Genomic DNA, 23,973 nt, shown 5'->3' on the forward strand with positions numbered 1-23,973 from the left:
GCTTAGAGTCTTGTGCATTATCATTGTGAAGCTTAATCTCGCATTTCAGTTTTTAACTGTCCTCTTTCATTTTCCCCATTCAACCACTCTTAAAATTGGTTATGGAATTTTTATGTTGTGGTGCTTGTGAGACAATAGTCATGGGATTTAAATGCTTGAGGAAATTAGTGAGGGGTTTAGTTGTAGAAATAATTTTTTTTTTTTTTTAAGCCAGTATCTTGCTTTGTCACCTAGGCTGAAGCATAGTAGCGCAGTCATGACTCACTGCAGCCTCGGCCTCCCAGGCTCAAGCAGTCCTCCCACCTCACCCTCCCTAGTAGCTGGGACTATGGGCATGTGCTACCACACGTGGCTAATTTTTGTATTTTTTGTAGAGGGTGTTGCCATGTTGCTGGGGTTAGTCTTGAACTCCTGGGCTCAAGCAATCTCCCCACCTCAGCCTCCCAAAGTGCTGGGATTACAAACGTGAGCCACCATGTCGTACTGAGAGAATTTTTAAAAGTAGCCCCAGGGATATATGTATCCATTGATTACGAACATTTCTAATGACCCCATAACTGATTTATTGTGAACGAAGATTTTGGCCAGGCGTGGTGGCTTGTGCTTGTAATCCCAGCATTTTGGGAGGCTGAGGTGGGAGGATTGCTTGAGGCCAGGTGTTCAAGACCAGCCTGGGCAACACTGTGGTGAGACCCCACCTTCAAAAAAAATAAAAATTAAAAAATTGAAATAAAAACATTTTTTGGAAATTACAGTTTAGAATGATCTCAAGAGCTCTTGTTTTCACTTAGAGTAGTAGTTCTTTTTCCATTTAGTTTTATCATTTAAGTGGGTTGAGGAGAAAGCTATTTTGACATTCATTGTAAAATGAATAATAGTATCTGCAGATTATTTTATTCTTTGTTGGTACATAATTTTGTTTTCTAATTATAAAAGTATATTTAGCTGTATAAATAGAACATTTGGAAAGCAGAAAAGTGCAAAGTACCTGCAATCTAAGGGAAATGTTTGATCTCACAGCATTTTATTTACTTTGTAAAAACCAAATACAATGGCAAATGTTCCACAGGAGACTAAAGTTAAACCACTGAAATCACGCATATCTGAGTGTGAACAGACAAGGCATTTGTGTCACCACGAAGTCAAGGAGACACAAAATAAACATTTACGTGACTGCCAGGTGCAGTGTCCTTTCATATTTGCATTTTGCCTGGTATGAACATCGTTTTACCAGAGTATGGAAATGTTTTCATTTTGGACATAACTTTCTCTTCTCGTATTCAGTTGGGACCATCAGAGGCCATTTGGGGGAAATAATAGAACATATGTTGGAGTTTTAAAATTTTGTTTGATTTTGGACATGTGCAAGAAAATTTGCTACTACTGGTACTTGCTCTGAATTTCTAGGTTTCAATTTTTGTGAGACTATACTAGTTGCCCTGAAAGATCTCTGTGCTGTATACATCTTACAAATCTACTTTTGTACTGATACTCATTCCTTGGGAAGACATAAAAGAATGAAAAGGTGATGCAGTTCATTTTCCACAACATTGAACATTCATTTGTCACCAGCATAGAAAGGATTTGGGGAGAGATTAAGCAGTAGCAGGAATAGTCAGTAATCTGCATCTAAAGGGGCTTGATGGCTTTACTTCAGTACATTCTGGCCATGTGAAGAATACCTAAATTAACTATCAGAGTTATTAATAGAGTGAACCTATCATAACTATGATTTTTTTTTCTTTTCTGCAATTATAGAATTTATTTATTTATTTATTTATTTATTTATTTATTTTTCCTTTTGAAGCAGAGTCTTGCTCTGTCACCCAGGCTGGAGTACAGTGCCACAATCTTGGCTCACTGCAACCTCCACCTCCTGGGTTCAAGCAATTCTCCTGTGTCAGCCTCCCGAGTAGCTGGGATTACAGGCGCATGCCACTACCCCTGGCTAATTTTTGTATTTTTATTAGAGAGAGGATTTCATCGTGTTGGCCAGTCTGGTCTTGAATTCCTGACCTCAGTTGATCCACCCACCTCAGCCTCCTAAAGTGCTGGGATTGCAGGTGTGAGCCACCATGCCTGGCCTGATTTAACAGTTTTAATACAGGGATTCTTAGCAAATAAAATATCTGATCAAATTGTGAAGACACAGAGCTGAGAGCTAAAAAATGATTCCTGGTTAAAAGCTGATACTTTAGAAAATACTTGGAATGCTGCCTCCAATTTGGTGTAATTTCCAATATCAAAAACAAATGAATCTTACGTATTTGAGTCTGAACTTTTTTTTGGATAATATGAATATGAGTCTCTTTTACGCTCTGGCTAATCAGAAAGTATTTGCTTTTAATTAAAAATTGTGTTTAAGCACTGTAATCAATAAAAATTAAAACTTTTAACCTTGCATCTGAATAAAGGCAGACTGTGCCTCTCTTACTTACGACCTCCCTACTTAACACTAGTATAACATTTTTCTTCCCATCGAGTATATTTCTAGTACTATAGTTTTACAAAGTTTTCTCTTGCTGGGGAAAATAAAAGCTAAGATTAGTTTTTTATTGTACTTTATGGAATTGTATTACTTATAAACATTTCCTTTCATTGTACGCACTCATACTTACAAAATAGCATTAAAAAGGCATTAAAGGCTGGGCATAGTGGCTCATGCCTATAATACCAGCACCTTGGGAGGCTGAGGTGGGCAGATCACTTGAGCCCAAGCATTCAAGACCAGCTCGTCGTCTGTACTAAAAATACAAAAATTAGCCAGGTGTGGTGGTACATACCTGTAGTCCCAGCAGTTACTAGGGAGGCTGAGGTGGGAGGATTGCTTGAGCCTGGGAAGTTGAGGCTATAGTGAGCCAAGATCACGCCACTGCACTCCAGCCTGGGTGACAGTGAAAGACCTTGTCTCAAAAAAAAAGCATTAAAGAAACTATCCTATGTTTTGGAAAACAAGGAACTCTTTCAAGTAAGCCTTGCTGAGCAGCCTCCTATAGTAGGAAAGCTCATTGTTACTTTTGTCCTTTGAAAAGTCACTTAACCTCTCTAATCATTATTGTGAAGGTTGTTGCCTTTTTGGTGGCTCAACCAAACATTGTTTTGCGAGTCTGAATGGGAGGCTGGCTGACACTTTAGAGTCAGCTGTTAAGGAAATTTCAGGAGGATGGTAGAAGTAGGGCCCTTTCCATTTTCAGATTTTATCTGATCTCTGGAGACCAGGTAACTGTCAAGTTGGTTTCAGTACCTCTTGCGTGGCAAGTTTGGTCAGTCATTAGAGGTGGATATTGGATAGAATATATAATAACAGCAGTAGGTAGGTAGAAAGTACGAGGAGAATATACATTGTTTTCCCCATCAACTTAATTATTAAAACATGTTTTTCATTTGAAAAAAAATCTTGCTAGCTAAACCTTCTTTGTTAACTTTAGTCTTGGTTCTTTTGTGATCAACTGCAAATTTCTTTGATTTTTATTTTTATTTTTTTTCCCCGAGACAGTTTCACTCTTGCTGCCCAGGCTGGAGTACAATGGCGCGATCTCAGCTCACTGCAACCTCCCTCTGCCTCCTGGATTCAGACAATTCTCCTGCCTCAGCTTCCCAAGTAGCTGGGATTACAGGCGTATGCCACCACACCTGGCTAATTATTGCATTTTTAGTAGAGATGGGATTTCACCATGTTGGTCAGGCTGGCCTCGAACTCCTGACCTCAGGTGATCCACCCGCCTGGCCTCCCAAAGTGCTAGAATTACAGGCATGAGCCACCATGCCTGGCCCACAAATTTTTTTATTGACAATTTTTGCTGAGATTATAGTTAGTGGGCAAACTATTGTTATTATGCTCAAAAGCACTATAAACATTTTATTTCTACTTTTTACTTGTGTGTGCTTATCAGTGAAAGTAAATATAACAGACTTTGTCATTCTCTTGAGTTAGTTGGCTTTGTTATGTTTTCATGGACATAATTAACCTCCCTTCTGTGCTTAAAAATGTTCAACCAGTTTTATGTTGTCGTCTTTTTGTTTTGTTTTGTTTCTTGAGATTGTGTCGCAGCATGCTGTCACCCAGGCTGGAGTGCAGTGCTGTGATCTGGGCTCACTGCAGCCTCCGTCTCCTGGGTTCAAGTGATTCTCCTGCCTGAGCCTCCCAAGTAGCTGGGATTACAGGCATGTGCCACTACACTTGGCTAATTTTTTGTATTTTTAGTAGAGACAGGGTTTCACCATGTTGCCCAGGCTGGTCTCAAAAACCTGACCTCAAGTGATCCACCAGGCTTGGCTTCCTGAGGTGCTGGGATTACAGGCATGAGCCACCGTGCCTGGCCATTCAAACAGTTTTAGAAAAGATTTGGTAGGAAGTTTGTCATTGAGTCAACATGTATTTATTACCACTTCTGGAAAAAAAAAAATCGCTGCTTAGAATACATATCCTACAAATAATAGAGTAATATTTTTGTATGTTAAGGACAAATACTTAAAAAATTTAGTTGTTGGCTGAGCACAGAGGCTCACGCCTGTAATCCCAGCACTTTGGGAGGCAGAGGCAGGCAGATCACAAGGTCAGGAGTTCAAGACCAGCCTGGCCAATGAAACTCCGTCTCTACTAAAAATGCAAAAGTTAGCCAGACGTGGTAGCGGGCATCTGTAGTCCCAACTACTCCTACTTGGGAGGCTGAGGTAGGAGAATCAATTGAACCCGGGAGGTGGAGGTTACAGTAAGCTGAGATCATGCCACCGCACTCCAGCCTGGGCGACAACGCAAGACTGCATTTCAAAAAAAAAAAAAAAGTTGTTAATGGAAATTTAGGGGTTCAGCTCAGGATTTTATAAATCTGGCTGCATGTCAAATCACCCCAGAGACTCAAAAGTCTAGAATAGGGTCCAATTCTCTTTTTAAAATAAATGCCCCAAGGAATTTTTTTTTTTTTTTTTTTTTTTTTTTGCGACAGTGTCTCGCTCTGTCTCCCAGGCTGAAATGTAACAGTCTTTGGCTCACTGCAGCCTCAACCTCCTGGGCTCAAGCAGTCCTCCCACCTCAGCTTCCCAAGTAGCTGGGACCACAGGCATGCCTCACCATGCCCAGCTAATTTTTAAAATGTTTTGTAGAGACATGGCCTCGCCTTTTTGCCCAGGCTGCTCTCGAACTCCTAGGCTCCAGCAGTCTTCCCACCTTGACCTCCCAAGGTGCTGGGATTACAGGCATGAGCCACCTTGCCCAGCCCCAGGGTAATTTTGTCACAGCTAGGCAAGTGTTAAGAAATGCCTTTCTTAATTTACTGTTAAAAATCTAAACATAGCACTGGGCAAAATAAAGTTGTGGGTATTTTCATAGTTACAAGACTAAACATTCATTTAAAGATAGTAAATGTCCATTCAAATCAAATTCTGTTTTGTTTCAAAAAGTTATAAAACAAAAAAGTGTAATCTTACTTTGTCCTTTTCATGTGATGAATTTGGAAGGGCCCTTTAAATTTATATAATTTGATTTTATATGAAATTTGTTGTACCTTCATGAAATAAGTGTAGAGACAAAGCTTCTACAGAGAGGATGTGTTTATTTTGCTTCCTTTTAATGTCACTTTTTACTCTGCTAGGCACCCTGTGAGCAGTTAGTGAATCTTCAGTAGTGATGGCCATGGAGAAGCCTGAGATCCAGTTAATTCGTAGGAGATTGCTATCTGGGAATGGCAAGACTGCAGTTGTGGGCACTGCCAGTCTCTTCCTTATTTCTTCTGCTTGCAGATAGGCTCCTAATCAGGAGAAGCTTCATTCCATTAAAGCAACACTTGTTATCATAAGTGTTTGCATCCGTTGTGAATGCTGTCTTTTAAAACTTCGCATAATAAACTTCGCATTGCTTGTTTATTCCTGTGCTTTTTGTTCAATCAATAAATGCTAGTAAGTGCTTTTTTGTTTTTTAAAGAATTTAACTTACATACAATGCTTTTTGACTAGTATGAAGTACTCCTTTGTGTACAAGATCATGATGATCCAGCCATTGATGTATGTAAGAAGCTTCTTGGAAAATATCCAAATGTTGATGCTAGATTGTTTATAGGTAAGTAAATTCTGTAGTAACCATTTTCCATTGATAGTGTAAAGTATCAGTAATCTCTGCATTGAACTGAAGATTAAGGTGTTAGCCATGTTTGTTTTAAACATGTTTGGTGGAGTACTGAAAGATGTTTATGTCCTTTTGAGAAAAGTTATAAAAACAAAGGTTTTTTTTTCATATCTGAGATGAACAAAGTCACACAAAAATTAATATTTTTCCCATTAATCAGACATGAGGGTCTGTTATTTTTTGTTTCTTCAATATTTTAAATGTGTGGTGTTTTCTGTATCTTATTGACTATAATTGGAGTGAATGATATAATTCACTTTTATTATATTACAAGAAGGGTATTTTTCCAATAGCCTACAGACTTATTTGAAAGACTTATTAAGGTGTGTTTGCCCTTAATTTTTTTTTTTAACATAGAAGTGATGTGATCTCTCTAGAAAACAAGTAAGTCATGTATAACGATACCAGATTGTTGCTATTTGAAGATAGAGCAATGATTTAAATTTTTTATTAGTTTAAAATGCAATTTTGAAAATTAATGTAAGTGTAGCACGCCTGCAGATTGATCAGGACCATTACAAATCTATCAGCTCATGGTCAGAGATGCTCATTCTTCACATGTGCGATCTTAAACTATTTACTATCATATATTTATGGGTTTTTTTTTTGTTTTTTTTTTTTTGAGACGGATTTTTTGCTCTTACCACCCAGGCTGGAGTGCAATGGCGCGACTTCAGCTCACTGCAACCCCTTCCTCCTGGGTTCAAGCAATTCTCCTGCTTCAGCCTCCTGAGCAGCTGGGATCACAGGCGTGCATCACCACACCCAGCTAATTTTTTTCTATTTTTAGCAGAGACAAGGTTTCACCATGTCAGTCAGGCTGGTCTCGAACTGCTGACCTCAGGTGATCCACCTGCCTCGACCTTCCAAAGTGCTGGGATTATAGCCTCCCCAGTAACTGGGATTACACTCATGTGCCACCACACTCAGCTGATTTTTTTGTATTTTTAGTAGAGATGGGGTTTCGCCATGTCAAATTGATCTCGAATTCCTGACCTCAGGTGATTCACCCCCTGTCGACCTCCCAAAGTGCTGGGATTACAGGCGTGAGCCCATGGTGCCCGGCCATGTGTATTTATATTTAATATGTCTTTATTAAATATAATCTCACTGTATTTATGAATTTATGCTGTTTTAATTATAGCTTCAAAATGATACCTATAGCTTTTTTCCTTAGGATTATTTTTTAAATTGACAAATAAAATTTGTATTTATTTTTGGTGTACGGCTTGATGTTTTGAAATATATATATACATTGTGGAATCGCTAAATTAAGTTGATTAACATATGCATTTCTGCACATATTTATTCATGGTGGGAAATCTCTCTTAGCAGTTTTCAAGTAAACAACAACATTATTGTATACTTTCTCATGCACTTATACTGTATTTGTGGTGAGAGATCTACTCTCAATCATTTTCAAGTATACCATATATTGTTGTTAGCTATAGTTGCCATGTTGTACAATTGCCGTTAAATATTGACTCATACTTAACTACTAAGGCAGGGACTTAAGAATTAGAAAAAGTGAAACAGTGAATTTTCAAAGGTAAATGATACAGTTTTCCTTTTGAGAATGGAGAGTTTTTTCCTAAATATATTATTATGAATAATAGAGAATGTTACATAATATGAAAGTATGTTTATTTGAATTGTTAAGTATGCAAGTACTTTTCATATCTATCATGTATCTTTATACTATATTTTTAATGTTACATAAATCTTTTTCTATTGTATCTTTACATTTTTAGGTGGTAAAAAGGTTGGCATTAATCCTAAAATTAATAATTTAATGCCAGGATATGAAGTTGCAAAGTATGATCTTATATGGATTTGTGATAGTGGAATAAGAGGTGAGGTTTTTTTCTTATTTATTTTATGAAACTATTAATTTGAAGATAAAATACTAAAAGCAATCTGCAGATACATTAATGAGTTCTTTTTATTTGCCTGAAAGAGTAATTTATTTCATCATTATTTCATGGTGATACGTCCAGTTAATGCTTACTAAGATTTTGATTTTTTTCATCCTAAACTAGAATGTTACATGTATTAAAATGTTTTCATTTTGAAGAGAAAATTTCAACCATTAAATTAAAAATGGTCGTGGTTCATTATATAATCTACAAGCTTTCCCATGGGTGTAACTTTTCCCTTGTTTGCCTGACACTTATCTTTAATGTGTTTTGGCTTGCATAATACACTGTCTCACAAAGGGACAGAAATTAATAGGTGCATATTTTATTAGAACACGTACACTTATCGGACTATACGCATGACTTTTTACTTAAATGATTTTAGCAAGAAGCCTTTCATATACTGAAATTATAACTTGCATTTGTGAACACTTATAATAGTTTCAGTGTTCTATAATATTTTGTTACATTCTAATTGCCTTAAGTTTCTTAACCCCAATACTATTCACATCTTGGGCTTTGTTGTGGGAGCTGTCTTCTAGGATGTTTAGCAGCATCTCTGGTATCTACCCATGCGATGCCAGTAGTACCCCCTTCTCAGTAGTAAAAGCAAAAATATCTTCAGATGTTGCCAGATATCCCCTGTGGGGCAGAATTGCCCCCAGTTGAGAAGCACTGACCTAGAATGAGTATTTAAGGTCCAAATACAACTTCTCTTTATACAGTAGATTTAGTTCTTAAAGACTTGGAGGAAATGAAAAATAAAGTCATGTAAAAATGATATGAGATGTTTGCTATTTAAAGATTGGGCAATAATTTAAATATTTTGTCAGCTTAAAATGCAAATTAGAAAATGAACATAAACGTCGCACTCCTATGAGTTAATCAGGACTATTACAAATCTATCAACTCCTGGTCAGAGATGATGTTCCTTCTTCATATTTGCTATCTTCAATTATTCACTATCATATGTTTTTCAGTGTACAGATCTCCGTTCAATATAATCACATTCCATTCCGGTGTGCAAATCTGATACTCGCAGAGAAAGTAGTCTCATTTCCTATGATTGGAGAGTAGAGAAGCCAGCACGAGAACTGAGGTCCTTTTACCTCTGCTCCTGAACCTTTTCCACTAGGACACATTGTCCTTACTCCAATTTAGAAGTTCTGACAGGGGGGTAATCTTGTACTAAGTATATTCTGCCTCTAGTACGTAGTAGGTATATACTTTTCTTTTCTTTTCTTTTTTTTTGAGATGGAGTCTCGCTCTGTCGCCCAGGCTGGAGTGCAGTGGCGCGATCTCGGCTTACTGCAAGCTCTGCCTCCCGGGTTCACGCCATTCTTCTGCCTCAGCCTCCCAAGTAGCTGGGATTACAGGCGCCCGCCACCTCGCCCGGCTAATTTTTTGTATTTTTAGTAGAGACGGGGTTTCACTGTGTTAGCCAGGATGGTCTCGATCTCCTGACCTCGTGATCCACCCACCTTGGCCTCCCAAAGTGTTGGGATTATAGGTGTGAACCACCGCGCCCGGCCGGTATATACTTTGCTCAAAGTATATTCTGCCTCTGGTACATAGTAGGTATATACTGGGCTAAAAAACGTATAAATTAGCTTTCAAGAATCAGGCCCTTTTGAAATTTTGTATTCTTCTCAGAAAGGTGGTAGAGATTCATTTTATTAGAGCCATATGTTTAAAATAATGTTTTTATTAAGAATTTAATAACAATTCACCAAATATATTTTATATTAGTGGGCATTCTACTAAAAAGAAATTTTCTTTTCTCCCCCTCTCTGCCTTTTTTTTAAATTGTAGTAATTCCAGATACACTGACTGACATGGTGAATCAAATGACAGAAAAAGTAGGCTTGGTTCACGGGCTGCCTTACGTGGCAGACAGACAGGGCTTTGCTGCCACCTTAGAGCAGGTGAGTATGGTGGTTATAAATCATGTTCGTGGTATCAGCCTCCTCATCTCCCAGAAGCTTGAGACTATGGGAGCAGGAATTAGGTATCTCAAGTTAACTGTATTAAGTCCATTTCGGAACCTGCTGTGTTCTAGAAGCCCTGAGTTTAGAGCAGCTGTTTTCATTAGTGAGGAAATTCTTGGGCCCCTGACTGTACCCTGGCAGTGAACAGCTGTGCTCAGGAAATGCCTGTGGTCTTATTGCCAGCTGAACAGTTTAACCTCCTGCCTTGTAGTATTCACTTCCAGTTCTAGAGTTCAGTTCTTCATATTGTTCTTTCAAACGTCCAATCTGAAAAGAATCGCTGCCCCCGGCTTTTTTTTTTTTTTTTGATGGAGTCTTGCTGTGTTGCCCAGGCTGGAGTGCAGTGGCATGATCTCGGCTCACTGAAACCTCCACTTCCCAGGTTCAAACGATTATTCTGCCTCAGCCTCCCAAGTAGCTGGGATTTCAGGTGTGCTACCACGCCTGGCTAACTTTTGTATTTTTAGTAGAAATGGGGTTTCACCATGTTGGCCAGGCTGGTCTCAAACTCCTGACCTCAAGTGATCTGCCCGCCTCAGCCTCCCAAAGTGCTGAGATTAAAGGCATGAGCCACTGCTCCCAGCCCTGAAAAGAACCTTTTTAAAATATCACAAAGTATTTCAAATATACAGAAAATAAAATTTATTCATACAAGTCCTTATAAAACCCATTTGATGTCCTTTTAAAACATATTTCTAATAATTATCTGAGAAACTTATGTTTTCATTTTATTTTTTCTCCACCTTAGAAATAGTAACATGCATAGGAAACTATAAATAATGGAAAAGTATAAGATGCAAAAAAACAAAAACGAACAACCTAGAACCCTAACAATTACAGGAAGTTTCTGGGTTTTTTGGGGTTTTTTGTTTTTTGGGGGTTTTTTTGTTTTTTTTTTTGAGATGGAGTCTCGCTCTGTCACCCAGGCTGGAGTGTAGTGGCACTATCTCGGCTCACTGCAAGCTCTGCCTCCCGGGTTCACACCATTCTCCTGCCTCAGCCTCCTGAGTAGCTGGGACTACATGTGCCTGCCACCATGCCCGGCTAATTTTTTGTATTTTTGATAGAGACAGGGTTTCATTGTGTTAGCCAGGATGGTCTCGATCTCCTGACCTCGTGATCTGCCCTCCTCGGCCTCCCAAAGTGCTGGGATTGCAGGCGTGAGCCACCGTGCCCGGCCGGAAGTTTCTGTTTTTAAAAATAAAGGTTTGTTGTATCATTTGGGCACTTTGGAGTCTTTATTTTTCCCCGCTTCCTGGGCTCTTTAGAAAACATTGTTGAGATAGTATTCTAAAAGTAATCTGTATCTCATTTTTGTGACTTTGTAAGCTTTTCCCATATCATTAATAGCTTTTTTATTGGCTGTATTGTAGGCTATCCTGCGTGTGTCCTATGCTTGAGTTAATCATTCCTGTACTGTGAAACCTTTGGGAGGAAAAATTTGTTGTAATATTACAAGGACAGATACATGATTTCAGTCTTTAAATATGTCAACTTGCTCTTAAGCATATCTGCATTTATATTCTTTTGAATTGCAGTCTTATGATTGCCACATATCTGAGGGGGTAAAGGTACATTGTGGGAACTTGCCTGTGACCTTTGGCAATTTGAACTGTGAGCTCTTTCTTAATATTGCCTGTAAATGTATTTGTTCTACTGCAAGAAATTGTTAGTCTTAAATGCCAGAATCTTTGTTTAGAAAAAGAAACTGAGTAGCCGCTTTAAAATAAAATACAATCTATTCTAATATACCAAATTGTATTTTTGTCTTAGAAATATCCAAATTGGTATAGATGTCAATAACATCTCCATGATGTATATATCAATACACATCTCCCAGAATACACCCATCCCCTTAGTGTAGGTTTAATCTCTGGCAGTCACTCTGCCATACTTAGAATGAATCATTCTCAGCTGTAAAGAAATCCTGGGCGCATTCAGCTCAGTGACTAACAGCTCATTCCTAAGACCTCAGTAACTGCTAAGGAATTACGATGTGTGCCTCTGTTCTTAGAAGCCAGGTTCGATTCAGTCCTACCAACACAAGGACTTCACTGGAGTCTGGGTTCAGGGTAGGTAGCAAGAATCATAATCTTAATTGCCCCTTAGAATTGTCTTGCTCTGCACTGTGTGTGTAACTCCAGACATTGAGAAAGATCACTACTGTTTATTTCAGGCTACTTAGAAAAGGCAACATATCTGAGGTGTAAATAATAAATAGGATTTTATGTCTGCTAGGTAGGGTAATAACAGTCCTTTTCTACCATTGATTTATCAGCTTATGTATCTTATGACTTCAGAGTATATGTAGAGAAATGGCAGTAGGGGATGAGAGAATTTTAGTATCCCCCTTATGAAAAATACATTGAAAAAAATGAGGAAATTGGGAAGAGTCTTAGTGACTAAGGGAGAGGGAGCAGCTAGCTACAAAAGGATGCAAGAAAAGGAATTAAGAAATAGGATTGTGTCCCCCGCGCCCCCCCCCCCCCAAAAAAGAAATAGGATTGTTCTGAAGGTTGATAGACCTATGGGTGGTATGTGTATGCATGTATGTATATATAAACACATATATGTAACATACAAATATGTATATTGATCCAAGTAAACAAAGTAGATGTGTGTGTATATTTACATGAACACCCTAAAAATAAGATACATTCAATATTTGTTCATCTTTTGTATGTCAATGAGTGATATTTTTACCTTATTTGGTATCTAAATTAAGTTTTATTTGGATGCATTTTTAGATTACTAAGTGTGCTTGCACTATGAAAGCAATATTGTATACCACTTTGTATTCAGGTAATTTACATAAGAATAATAAGATATTCATTCGATCATACTTTTAAAAAACATTGGGAAAAACAGTTCGTAAACACCATACTTTTAACATGAAATTCTAATCGTACACATTTGTGGTTTTTTGGGCAGGTATATTTTGGAACTTCACATCCAAGATACTATATCTCTGCCAATGTAACTGGCTTCAAATGTGTGACAGGAATGTCTTGTTTAATGAGAAAAGACGTGTTAGATCAAGCAGGAGGACTTATAGCTTTTGCTCAGTACATTGCCGAAGATTACTTTATGGCCAAAGCGATAGCTGACCGGTAAGAACTAAATGAAGCCATAGTGTTTTTATTACGTAACTTCTGTTGGTTTATTCTTTTTGTTCAACCTGTAGATTAGGGCTTTTTAGTTTAATTTTATTTTTTTGCTAGTAAGTACAGAATAGGTCAATTTGAATTTTTTTATTTTTGTTTTGGAGACAGAGTCTTGCTCTGTCACCCGGGCTGGAGTGCAGTGGCGCAATCTTGGCTCACTGTAGCCTCTGCCTCCTGGATTCAAGTGATTCTCGTGCCTCTGCCACCAGAGTAGCTGGGACTACAGGCATGTACCAGCACACACAGCTAATTTTTTTATTTTTAGTAGAGATGGGGTTTCTTTTGTGTTGGCCAGGCTGGTCTTGAACTTCTGACCTCAAGTGATCTGCCCACCTTGACCTCCCAAAGTGCTGGGATTACAGGTATGAGCCACCACACCCAGCAGATCAATAATTTTAGAGAGTAATTCATATTCTAATTATAGAATTGTAGGTATGTACTAATGAAGAAAGTAAATGTGATTCCTCTGCATTTTTCAAATTAATGTGTTTTAAAGTGATTAAAAGGAAGTTTCTTTGTCATTAGAATTTTTACTGTATAGATATAAATTTCTGTGTTTTAGAAGAGTTAAAACTATCAGTGCAGTCATAAACCAGTAGGTGAAAATTTAAAGACTGTCTTTTCAAAATTTGAAATTTGTCAGTGAATTATACGATACTTTGCTAAGAAGCCACTGAAAAATTCATATGACTGACTTAGCATTTCTCTATCACAAGATACTTGTTTTGTTTTTTTTGAAACAGAGTCTCTCCCTGATGCCCAAGCTGGAGTGCAGTGGCACAATCTCGGCTCACTGCAAGCTCCGCCTCCTGGGTTCAAACGAGTCTCCTGCCTCAGCCTCCCAAGTAGCTGGGATTATAGGCGCCCGCCACCACGCTCAGCTACCTTTTTGTGTGTGTTAGTAGAGGCGGGGTTTCACCATTTTGGCCAGGCTAGTCTTGAACTCCTGACCTCACGACCCGCCCACCTCTGCCTCGCAAAGTGCTGGGATTACAGGCGTGAGCCACGGCACCCAACCTAAAATACTTGTTTTTAAAGGGGATCACTGCCTTGTGTGAGAATTTTTTTTTAATTTTTAAAAAACTAAAGTGTGTTTTAAATAAAAATTCTGTTGTGATTGTGTTAATGTGGTTCATGGTTTCCTGGTGTCTCCCATGAGACCCATAATGCCACTTTCTGTTGACATGTCTTGTTGAATATTCACACAACTTTGTTTATTGTTTGGTTAATAGTCATCAGAGACTCATCCATTAAATATGGAACCTCTCCATTGTTTTTCCAAATGACTGCATTTTAAGTTTCTTAAACTGTAAAGTAAGGAGGGTACAGTTTCTTCTAGTTCTTAGATGGTGCTGTCATGGTCTAGCGTAATTGCTGAAACATCCATACGTATGGTAGACCTTAAGTAGTGTGCTAATCCTGAAAGCTGGGCTCACCCTCCATCCCGGCAATTGCCTGGTCTTTATAATGATTACTGAATGCATAACCAGTTACGCTTGCATGTGTTCATCATAACTTACTTTCTAATTGTGTTAATTTTCAGAGGTTGGAGGTTTGCGATGTCCACTCAAGTTGCAATGCAAAACTCTGGCTCATATTCAATTTCTCAGTTTCAATCCAGAATGATCAGGTAAATCAACTGTTTTTTTTTTTAATACTTCGTTAAAAGGAAAGGTGGGGTGGGGGGGTTAGTAATTTTTACAGGTTTAATGTAGTTAAATAAGTATACCTAAAGGTTAGATTTTTGTTTAGTTCCCGAAAATAGAGTTTAACTTCTGTGTTTAAGACAAATTTAATGTCTAAATATATTTTATTTGCTGTATAACACAGAAAGCACTCAATAGAGAGATGTTGAGACTGAATTTTTTAATATGCTGATCTCTATTTTCTAACTTTCTATACTGATTAAATTTTATAATCTGTATTCATCAGAGCGTAGGCCATACAAATGAATTTATAGACATTTTTCTTTGACATCCTAGACAAAAATAGAAAAGAGAGTCATTAAAAAAAAAATGTAGGTTGTGTGTGGTGCTTCACACCTGTAATCCCAGCGCTTTGGAAGGCCAAGGCGAGAGGATCGCTTGAGCCCAGGAGTTCGAGACCAGCCTGGGCAAAATGGATGAAACCCTGTCTCTACAAAAAATGAAAAATTAGCCAAGTGTGGTTTTCATGTGCACCTGTGGTCCCAGCTACTTGGTGGGGATAAGGTGGGAGGATCACTTGAGCCTGGGAGATTGAAGCTACAGCGTGTGCCACGGCAGTCCGGCCTGGGTGACAGAGCAGAACCCCATCTCAAGTAAAAAAAAAAAAAAGAGTTTAAAAAGAATGGCCTTTCTATCACAAGGTAAAAAACTGATTATTTGGGGGAGAAAAAAATGGATTTGTCTTGTAATCAGGATGTTGTTTTAAAGAAAATGCTTTTTGTTTTTCTAGGTGGACCAAACTACGAATTAACATGCTTCCTGCTACGATAATTTGTGAGCCAATTTCAGAATGCTTTGTTGCCAGTTTAATTATTGGCTGGGCAGCCCACCATGTATTCAGATGGGATATTATGGTATTTTTCATGTGTCATTGCCTGGCATGGTTTATATTTGACTACATTCAACTCAGGGGTGTCCAGGTATGTGGATAGGCATGAAAAGGTTGGCAGTCACTTGGTGGAACTAGAACTATTTGAATTTAGAAAAAGTTGAAGAAAATCTATCTGAGCCATTCTTCAGCTTCCCATTGTAGGTTAGTCTCAGGTTTGAACATCAGTTTCTCTAGTGGGATGTTGACACAAAACTTAAGTTGATTTGCAACTTTCTATTGGTTATGTAATCACTTTTATTAAGGTTCCAAAAACATGAAGTTAATTAAATCAGTGAGTATTCAAACTAATCATACATTAAGATAGCAGTTATTTTAATGCGTCTTCTAGTGACAGTTGGCATTTTCTTGAATGGTATAACATGGCAGTTAAATTACATAAGGAAGCAGACTGGATTTTACATAGTATACTTAGAAAAGTGAAATCCAATTTTTTTAACCATGTCTTTAGTTTGACAGTGAGTGAAATTTAAAAAAATTTTTTTCCATTCGTAGGGTGGCACACTGTGTTTTTCAAAACTTGATTATGCAGTCGCCTGGTTCATCCGCGAATCCATGACAATATACATTTTTTTGTCTGCATTATGGGACCCAACTATAAGCTGGAGAACTGGTCGCTACAGATTACGCTGTGGGGGTACAGCAGAGGAAATCCTAGATGTATAACTACAGCTTTGTGACTGTATATAAAGGAAAAAAGAGAAGTATTATAAATTATGTTTATATAAATGCTTTTAAAGATCTACCTTCTGTAGTTTTATCACATGTATGTTTTGGTATCTGTTCTTTAATTTATTTTGCATGGCACTTGCATCTGTGAAAAAAAAAAAAAAACACATCTGTAGTCTTGGCCAAATGATACACTTTATTTTGTGGAAGTAGAGAATCAAGAGAATTGGTTCTAGGAACCTGGGTTTGTTCTTCATTGTTGTTTATTTTTTTAAAATAAATAAATATATATATAGATGCTCTGCAACAAACACTATGACAGTATCCTTCAGTAGAGAAAGTTTCTTATTTGTGAGTACACTCTTTTAGAACATTTACGGGTGGGATGGCAGCAGCTTTGCTTTAGGGTTTAGAAGAGACTAGAAGGAATGACTATTCATGTCCAAAGTGAATGGTTTTGTGCAGTGAACAACACACGGCGAGGTACTAACTGAGAAACTTTTTCATGCTTTATGCCTACCTCTTGTAGTTGTTGCAGAGCAAATATAAATTGTAATAAGGTAGCTAGGCCTTGCAGAAACAAACAGAAAAACTTTAAAAAAAATAAATAAAAGAGCTGGAGTCTAGTATTTATATGAATCTGTGAGAGATATTTTGGTCTCACTGCAATGAACCAAAAGTGGCTGAGTTTGGTTTTTAATTGTAGCCATGTATTGAAGGCATCTTTTTGACCAACTCTTGTTGGTTCTGTCTTGAACCATTGTTAATCACTGTGCTGTAATTAGTATAGCTAAATCTTTTCCTTCCTTGCTCCTGCCCCAGCCCACCCCATCTTCCCTTAACATTTTTTCAGGGGGGGGTTGGGAGTGGTTTTGTTTTAGTGTGAGTGGATGTTTTGATAGTTGTAAGGAAAAAATGCATTTCAGACACATTTCACACATGAGCTATTTTCTTACACAGTATGTCTTATTGTTAATAAGAATGTAATTTCATGATACAAGTATTTAATATCTTTTTTAAGTCAGTAAATATTCTAGCCATCAATAAATAAATTGCAGTAGAGTATTAAGAGGGGATAAGATGAGTTTACTCTTAAAATTAATCAGTATCAAACTAAGTCTACTGTGTGTGTTTTTTTTTTTTTTTTTTTTTTTTTTACTATTATAGTTAGTCTAGTCTTATTTAAATTGGATTTTTGTATTCCAGTTTATATGACAAAATAGACTAGATCAGTGCTGGTTGTAAATGCATGCTGTACCCCACTGTTTTCTCCCCATCATGCCGCTAAACTTGCTCACCAGGTTGTGCTTAACTTGTGGTGAACTGGACTTGTTTTTTTTTTTTTTTTTTTTTTTTTTTTAAAAAAAAACAAAACAAAAATGTAAGGGACAGTGCATAAGCCTTTTCTTTGTTTAGTAGTGGTGTTTGCTTTTTCTTCAGGATTGGATGGCATGTTGTCCATAGGAATGCCTACTGCAGGGCTAATACTGGCAATATGGCAGCTGTAAATTCTGAGTTACTACAGTCTCCACGTCAAAGCATAATGTGTAGCATATTAGCAATAACTACATATTTATAGAAAACACTTTTCACTCTACTGAGCCAATTCATTTCATTGTCAAATGTCTATATCCATGGTTTAAATGGCAACATATCTGTAAGTATGTATACACATTATATTTAAGCTTTTCTCTGGGCCAAACTGCTTCGTCCTGTTTTCTTTTTTTTGTTTGTTTTTTTTGTTGTTGTTTTTAGCCTTATGATGAATTTGTTTGAAGGGCATTTTCTTTATGAACAAAGGCTTGGATGCATATTCCTTTCTTTCTGTGAATGGGAATTGTTCCCTGAGGAAAGTTGCACAGTTAAACAGTCTGGTTGTGACCCACTACATGTTCTGTTTTTAATCACTATGACCTGAGTTGAACTTTGCTCACCATGTTTGTATTTGTTGGTCTGTTTAATGAAGTTTGGTTGATGCCATCCTTTGCACTGCCGAAGTGTAAACTTGTGTTATTACTTAGCTTTCTGCTGATCTCATTATGGACAGTGTAACAACAAAACCAAAATGGCTGGACAGACTTCTTGTGTTTTGTAAATATAAAATAGGACAGTTCTGTAGGTTTGTTCAGTGTGCTAGTGGAGTATTTCCTTAATGTAAAGCTTCACTTAAGCAGAGTGGTTCTTTGTTTAGCAAGCTTGGAGTGATGATAAAATGGTAAGAAATAATATAAATGTTGAAGAAAGCATCACAACAGAACTATAGGAGTCTAAATTTAATAAATAATCTTTAAAAAAAAACATTGTCTAGAATATATACCATGTTTTATTATTTAAAATCATTGTCTTAAATGTTTGTTCAAAAAATAAAAATTTGAATACAATCAAAACGTTAGCAGTAGTATATTTTTTTGTTCTTTTCTTCTATATTTTTATAAATAGCATGTTCCAACATTCACATCAGAAGTATTAGAACAGTTCTGTCAAGTATTCCTTTTGAAAGCTTCCTTTCACCTGAGCCATAGGTAAAATGAATAAGGACATAGGCAGTCCTGTGACTTAAGTATGTCTTTTCTACCTTGGTTGCCTGTTAAAATCACCTGGAGAACTTGTAAAAATATATATATATACACACATACACCCTGGACCCTGTACACCACAGACACACGCACACACACACCCTGGGCCCTGCCCACATAGATTTTGGTGTAATCGTTCTGGGTGAGGCCTGAGCTCTTCTACCTGTGATTCTACTGTGAGAATGGCTGGCTTGTAATGACCTTCAGAAAAGAGCCAGTGGTCCTTTGGGCCCCTCTTCCCCAGGCTCACAATTTGAACTCAGCCTTTTAGATCTTACCACTCTAATGGCTAGGAAAGGTAAATCCAAAGGAAGGAATGGAATGGCATTATTACTTGAGACCCAGATGGGAGATGAACCTTACGTGCTTTCCAAGGCCGGGTCCCTCCCAAGCTGGAGGCCTTCACAGGCCTGTTTTACCACCATCCCATGAGAAAAGAATGTTCTTAACTGGAAAACAGATCTGGAGTAGAAAGAATCTGCTATCAGCTGAATATATTTGTCTCTCCATAGCTCATATGTTGAAACCTAATCCCCAATGTGAGGAGGGTCTTTCAAGGTGAGGCCTTTGGTAGGTGATCAGAGCCCTCAGGATTGCTGCTTATAAAGGAAACCCCAGAGAGCTTACTTGCCTCTTCTGGCATGTGAGGATACAGCAAAAAGGTGACCAGCTATGAACCAGGAAGTCCGCTTTTACTAGCCACTGAATCTGCCAGGGCCTTGATCTTAAACTTTCCAGTCTCCAAAACCGACAAAGTTTTGTTTATAACCCCCCCAGTCTATGGTATTCTGTTACAGGAGCCATAAGAAACTAAGACACAATCTAAAAGGGATCTGGCCCAGTAAACAAACTGATTCCTTCTCATTTGTGTACTTCTAACCCTACAGTTTAAGAAATGATCAACACAAAGTTGATCAGTATTAGAATTTCATAGCTAGGTGGATATTGAAGATCCCTCACTCTTATTTTAGAATGAAGCTGAGACACCCACGATGAGAGCTGTGATCATAGGGTTAGGTAGACGTGGCGCTGGTGGCAGAGCTGGGAGTAGCCCCTCTATCTGGTCCCAATGTGGTGTATTTCTCCACTGGATCACATTGTTTAAATTTATGCCTACACTAGCTTTAAAATTTACCTAGACCTTAAGGGGGAAAGAATATCACAGTTTTAATAACCATCTGTATCCTAACTCTCAAAAATTGTTCTAGAGAACCAGATTCAAACCTGTAGAACAAGAATGTAAATTACTATAAAGCTCATTTAAAGTGAAATGCTTTACATACATGATTGATAGAGAAGATTAATACATGCCACAAGACTGTTTTCATGAGAATGAAAATAGTTCAGACCTTTCCTTCTGAAGTTTATCAGGATCTAGTACTTGAATTATTCATTTACTCATTTCAAGTTATAGTTTATGACCACATCAACTTCATTTCGGTGAAAAGAAAGCAAACATCACAAAATGGTGAGCACCTATCTCTGCAAAGCTGCAAGGATATGTGTTTAGTTGGATAATTTGCTTTAAAAATATTGATACCTAGAAGAAAGCTTAAAATCACTATCTTAGTATTTTCTAAAAACAAAAATACATATCTTTAAGGGATCCCTGAGCAGCTAGTTGCCTAAGAACCAAAATGCGCTAAGCCTTTCACATGGCCCCTCCTCAGTTCCGGGAGAAATTGGCAGAGACTGTGGGTGTCTGGAATGGTTTCATGTGGTTGTGCTGTTTAGACTAATCATCATTTAGACATCCATGCTAATAGCATGGACTTGTAATTATCTAATTTAAACAATTTAGGGATATAATTTATTTCTCTACAGGACTGAGAGTGTCTGCGCCCCTCCCCTGCTGCCTGCACACCTCCCATTGCGGTCATGCCACCTTTGTTTCCCAACCCTTGTCACCAGCCATGAAACCTCTATCATTTCCCCTCATGACTGACCAACACCAGGCCAGCCTAAGGAACATACTGGAGAAATCCAGCAGACTATTTATTGTGCAGCTCTGGAGCAGGGGAAAGGAATGGGTTAGAAGTGGTGACTTGGGAGTAATTTCCCTAGAGGTGATGGCTGAGACAGTGACTATAACCAAAGTCAGAGTGTCAGCGGGTGACAACTAAGGACAGAATCTTGGGGACCTATTTAGAGAGACAATGGAATAAAAACATCTAGGAAAAGAGGCTGCCAAACCTGGTGTTCAAATGAGCTTTTTGGTAGCTGTGGGACTTTGGGAAGCTTCCTTCATCTTTCTGAGCCAAGCTTTCTTACCATGTAGAATGGAGATATTACAGCACCTTCTGAGGTGGTAGAGATGATTCAACCAGGTCATGTACATAAGCATAGGGACAGTTAGTGCCTTTTTCCTCCAAAAGAAGAAAGAAATAGTAAAAGGAGTGCCACAGTAACCTTGGAAAGAGATTTCAAGAAGGAAGTGGTCACGGGAGGAGCCGTTGACCGTAAAGGATGGGAAGAGGCTAACTTCCCGTAGAGTTACCAGCATAGGTCTCCGCCATACTGAATTGTCTCAGATGTTGATAGATGAAGTATCTGCATGGGAGTAATACAGCTTCTTTATGAATGATTTTTCTTGTTTTACACAATGATACATTTTCTACAGTGAGAGACAAAGGGGTGGGACTTTCAAAGCCAGAAATTGCTCCTGACCCTGAGAGCACCCGTATGACTCTGATGCTAAGGAAACGTTTTAAGAAAGGCAGCTCCCAGGAGGCCAGTTCATCAGAGTGGAAGACGCAGAAGTCAGAGGCTTTAGGTTTGGCTGCATGTGAGAAAGACATGAAAGCTATGGGCACAGATATTTGGAAACTGCAACAACGATGCATTTCCACCCAAGGTCCCCGTAATACTAAGACAAAAAACAGCCTGACTTGAATTTGCGAGAAATGTCCTAAGAAGTTGGGTCAGTAAGAGATGATAAAGGGGAATTGCCCATCCCCATCTTCCAGTCTCCTGACTTTATCCTAGACCGTCTCCCAACAGCATAATCAGCATCCCAGAAGCAGCTGTGGGCACCCTAGCCCTGCCCAGTCTGTCCTTTTACATTTTGTTCTGATTCACTTGTTTTTGGTTATATTGCTTGTTTTACTTCCTGCTTTGTCTCTACATTGACTTGGAGCTTGACTTCTGACTTCAGCTTCTTTCTCTGACCCCATGTTCCTTAGCCTTACTCAAAGCCCAGGAAAAGGTGGTCCTTAATTTTCTATTCTCATTTCACATCACCATCTCCAGCCTGAGCTCTCCATCCCCAACCCAATGGCTCTCAACAGCTGACTCTTCCATGTGCAACCAGAGCTTCCTTGCTCCCATGCTGTTTCCTTGCCCTGAAAGTTTCTCTCCCTTCATCCTCACTTTCCCTGCCTATGGGGATACTCTCCTTCTTTATTGTTGGTTTTTTGCTGTTTTTTGGGGTTTTTTTTTTTTTTTTTGGTTTTTTGGTTTTTTGAGACAGAGTGTTACTCTGTCACCCAGGCTTGAGTGCAGTGGCGCAATCTGGGCTCACTGCAACTTCCACTTCCTGTGTTCAAGCGTGCCTCAGCCTCCTGAGTAGCCGGGATTACAGGTGTGCGCCACTACACCCAGCTAATTTTTGTATTTTTAAGGGGTTTCACACCATGTTGGCCAGGTTGATCTCAAACTCCTGTCCTCATGTGATTCCCCTGCCTCGGCCTCCCAAAGTGCTGGGATTACAGGCGTGAGCCATCACCACGCCCAGTCAAGATACTCTCCTCCTTTAAACCTCAACTCACATTCAATTCAGGACCTTTCCAGAGTGGTGTGTGCCCACATTTTGTCCCTTTCATTTTGTCAGGCATTTCACTTAGGTGTCTGCAGGTCATTTCTAGTTTTCAGGGGCCTGGACTTTGCATATCTTAGTTGTCCTTTTTTGTGCTTTTTTTCTCTTTGTACCCTTCCCTTCCCTCCAGTGCATTCACGTAATAGTCACTCAGGAAAGGTCTATTGTTGACAGTCAAGCCAGAATCAAAACATTAATTCTGGCACCAATGTCATTTAATAACCTTTTCACCCTCTCATTGTGTTAGTAAGGCATTTGCTGTTTCATGCTCCCAACCCCCCACGCTCACTCTACTTGACTAATAGATTTCTCTACACATGAGTAAAATACTAAAATTTTGTTTTCCCCTTCTGGAATCTTCTAGTTCTGGTTTTGGGTTTTTGTTGTTTTTGTTTGTTTGTTTTTTGTTTTTTGAGACAGAGTCTGCCTCTGTCGCCCAGGCTGGAGTGCAGTGGCGTGATCTCAGCTCACTGCAACCTCCGCCTACCGGGTTCAAACGATTCTCCTGCCTCAGCCTCCTGAGTAGCTGGGATTACAGGCACCCACCACCATGCCTAATTTTCGCATTTTTAGTAGAGACGGGGTTTCGCCATGTTGGTCACGCTGGTCTCGAACTTGTGACCTTGTGATCTGCCCGCCTCGACTTCCCAAAGTGCTGGGATTACAGGCCTGAGCCACTGCACCCGGCCTGTTTTTTTTTTTTCTTAAACTTTGAGAAGCTAGCAGTTTTGGGAAGGAATCAAGAGGTGACCCTGTCAAATCTATCTCATCAACATCCTACAAGCCCACTGATTCTTGTTGTGTTTTATTTTCAAGTCACATGTTAGTTTTGGATCATAAAAATAGTACATATTTACTATAAACATGAAACATAAGAAATAAAAGCACTTCTAGGTAGCTACTCAAGAGAACTTGAAACAAAACATGTCCACATAAAAACTTGAATGTTCATAGCAGCATTATTCATAATAGCCAAAAGGTGGAAACAACTCAAATGTCCATCAACTGATGAATGGACAAACAAAACTTGATCATATACAGACAATGGGATATTATTTATCCCTAAAAAACAAATGAAGGGCCGGGCGCAGTGGCTCATGCATGTAATCCCAATATTTTGGGAGGCCAAG

The 23,973-nt window shown here is 38.6% G+C and overlaps 1 protein-coding gene across 1 annotated transcript in view; it reads left to right on the forward strand.

The window, feature by feature from the left end:
* UGCG (UDP-glucose ceramide glucosyltransferase) overlaps window positions 1-18,840 on the forward strand; it is a 38,559-nt gene extending 19,719 nt beyond the window's left edge. The window contains exons 3-9 of the mRNA XM_007968416.3: window positions 5,953-6,055; window positions 7,873-7,974; window positions 9,850-9,962; window positions 12,957-13,135; window positions 14,733-14,819; window positions 15,626-15,815; window positions 16,280-18,840. Coding sequence (XP_007966607.1) covers window positions 5,953-6,055; window positions 7,873-7,974; window positions 9,850-9,962; window positions 12,957-13,135; window positions 14,733-14,819; window positions 15,626-15,815; window positions 16,280-16,450 — 945 coding nt within the window. The 3' untranslated portion in view covers window positions 16,451-18,840. The remainder of the gene's footprint in view (window positions 1-5,952; window positions 6,056-7,872; window positions 7,975-9,849; window positions 9,963-12,956; window positions 13,136-14,732; window positions 14,820-15,625; window positions 15,816-16,279) is intronic.
* Window positions 18,841-23,973: the final 5,133 nt, after the last annotated feature.

This window comes from Chlorocebus sabaeus, chromosome 12 (assembly GCF_047675955.1).
Source record: "Chlorocebus sabaeus isolate Y175 chromosome 12, mChlSab1.0.hap1, whole genome shotgun sequence".
NCBI lineage: Eukaryota > Metazoa > Chordata > Mammalia > Primates > Cercopithecidae > Chlorocebus > Chlorocebus sabaeus.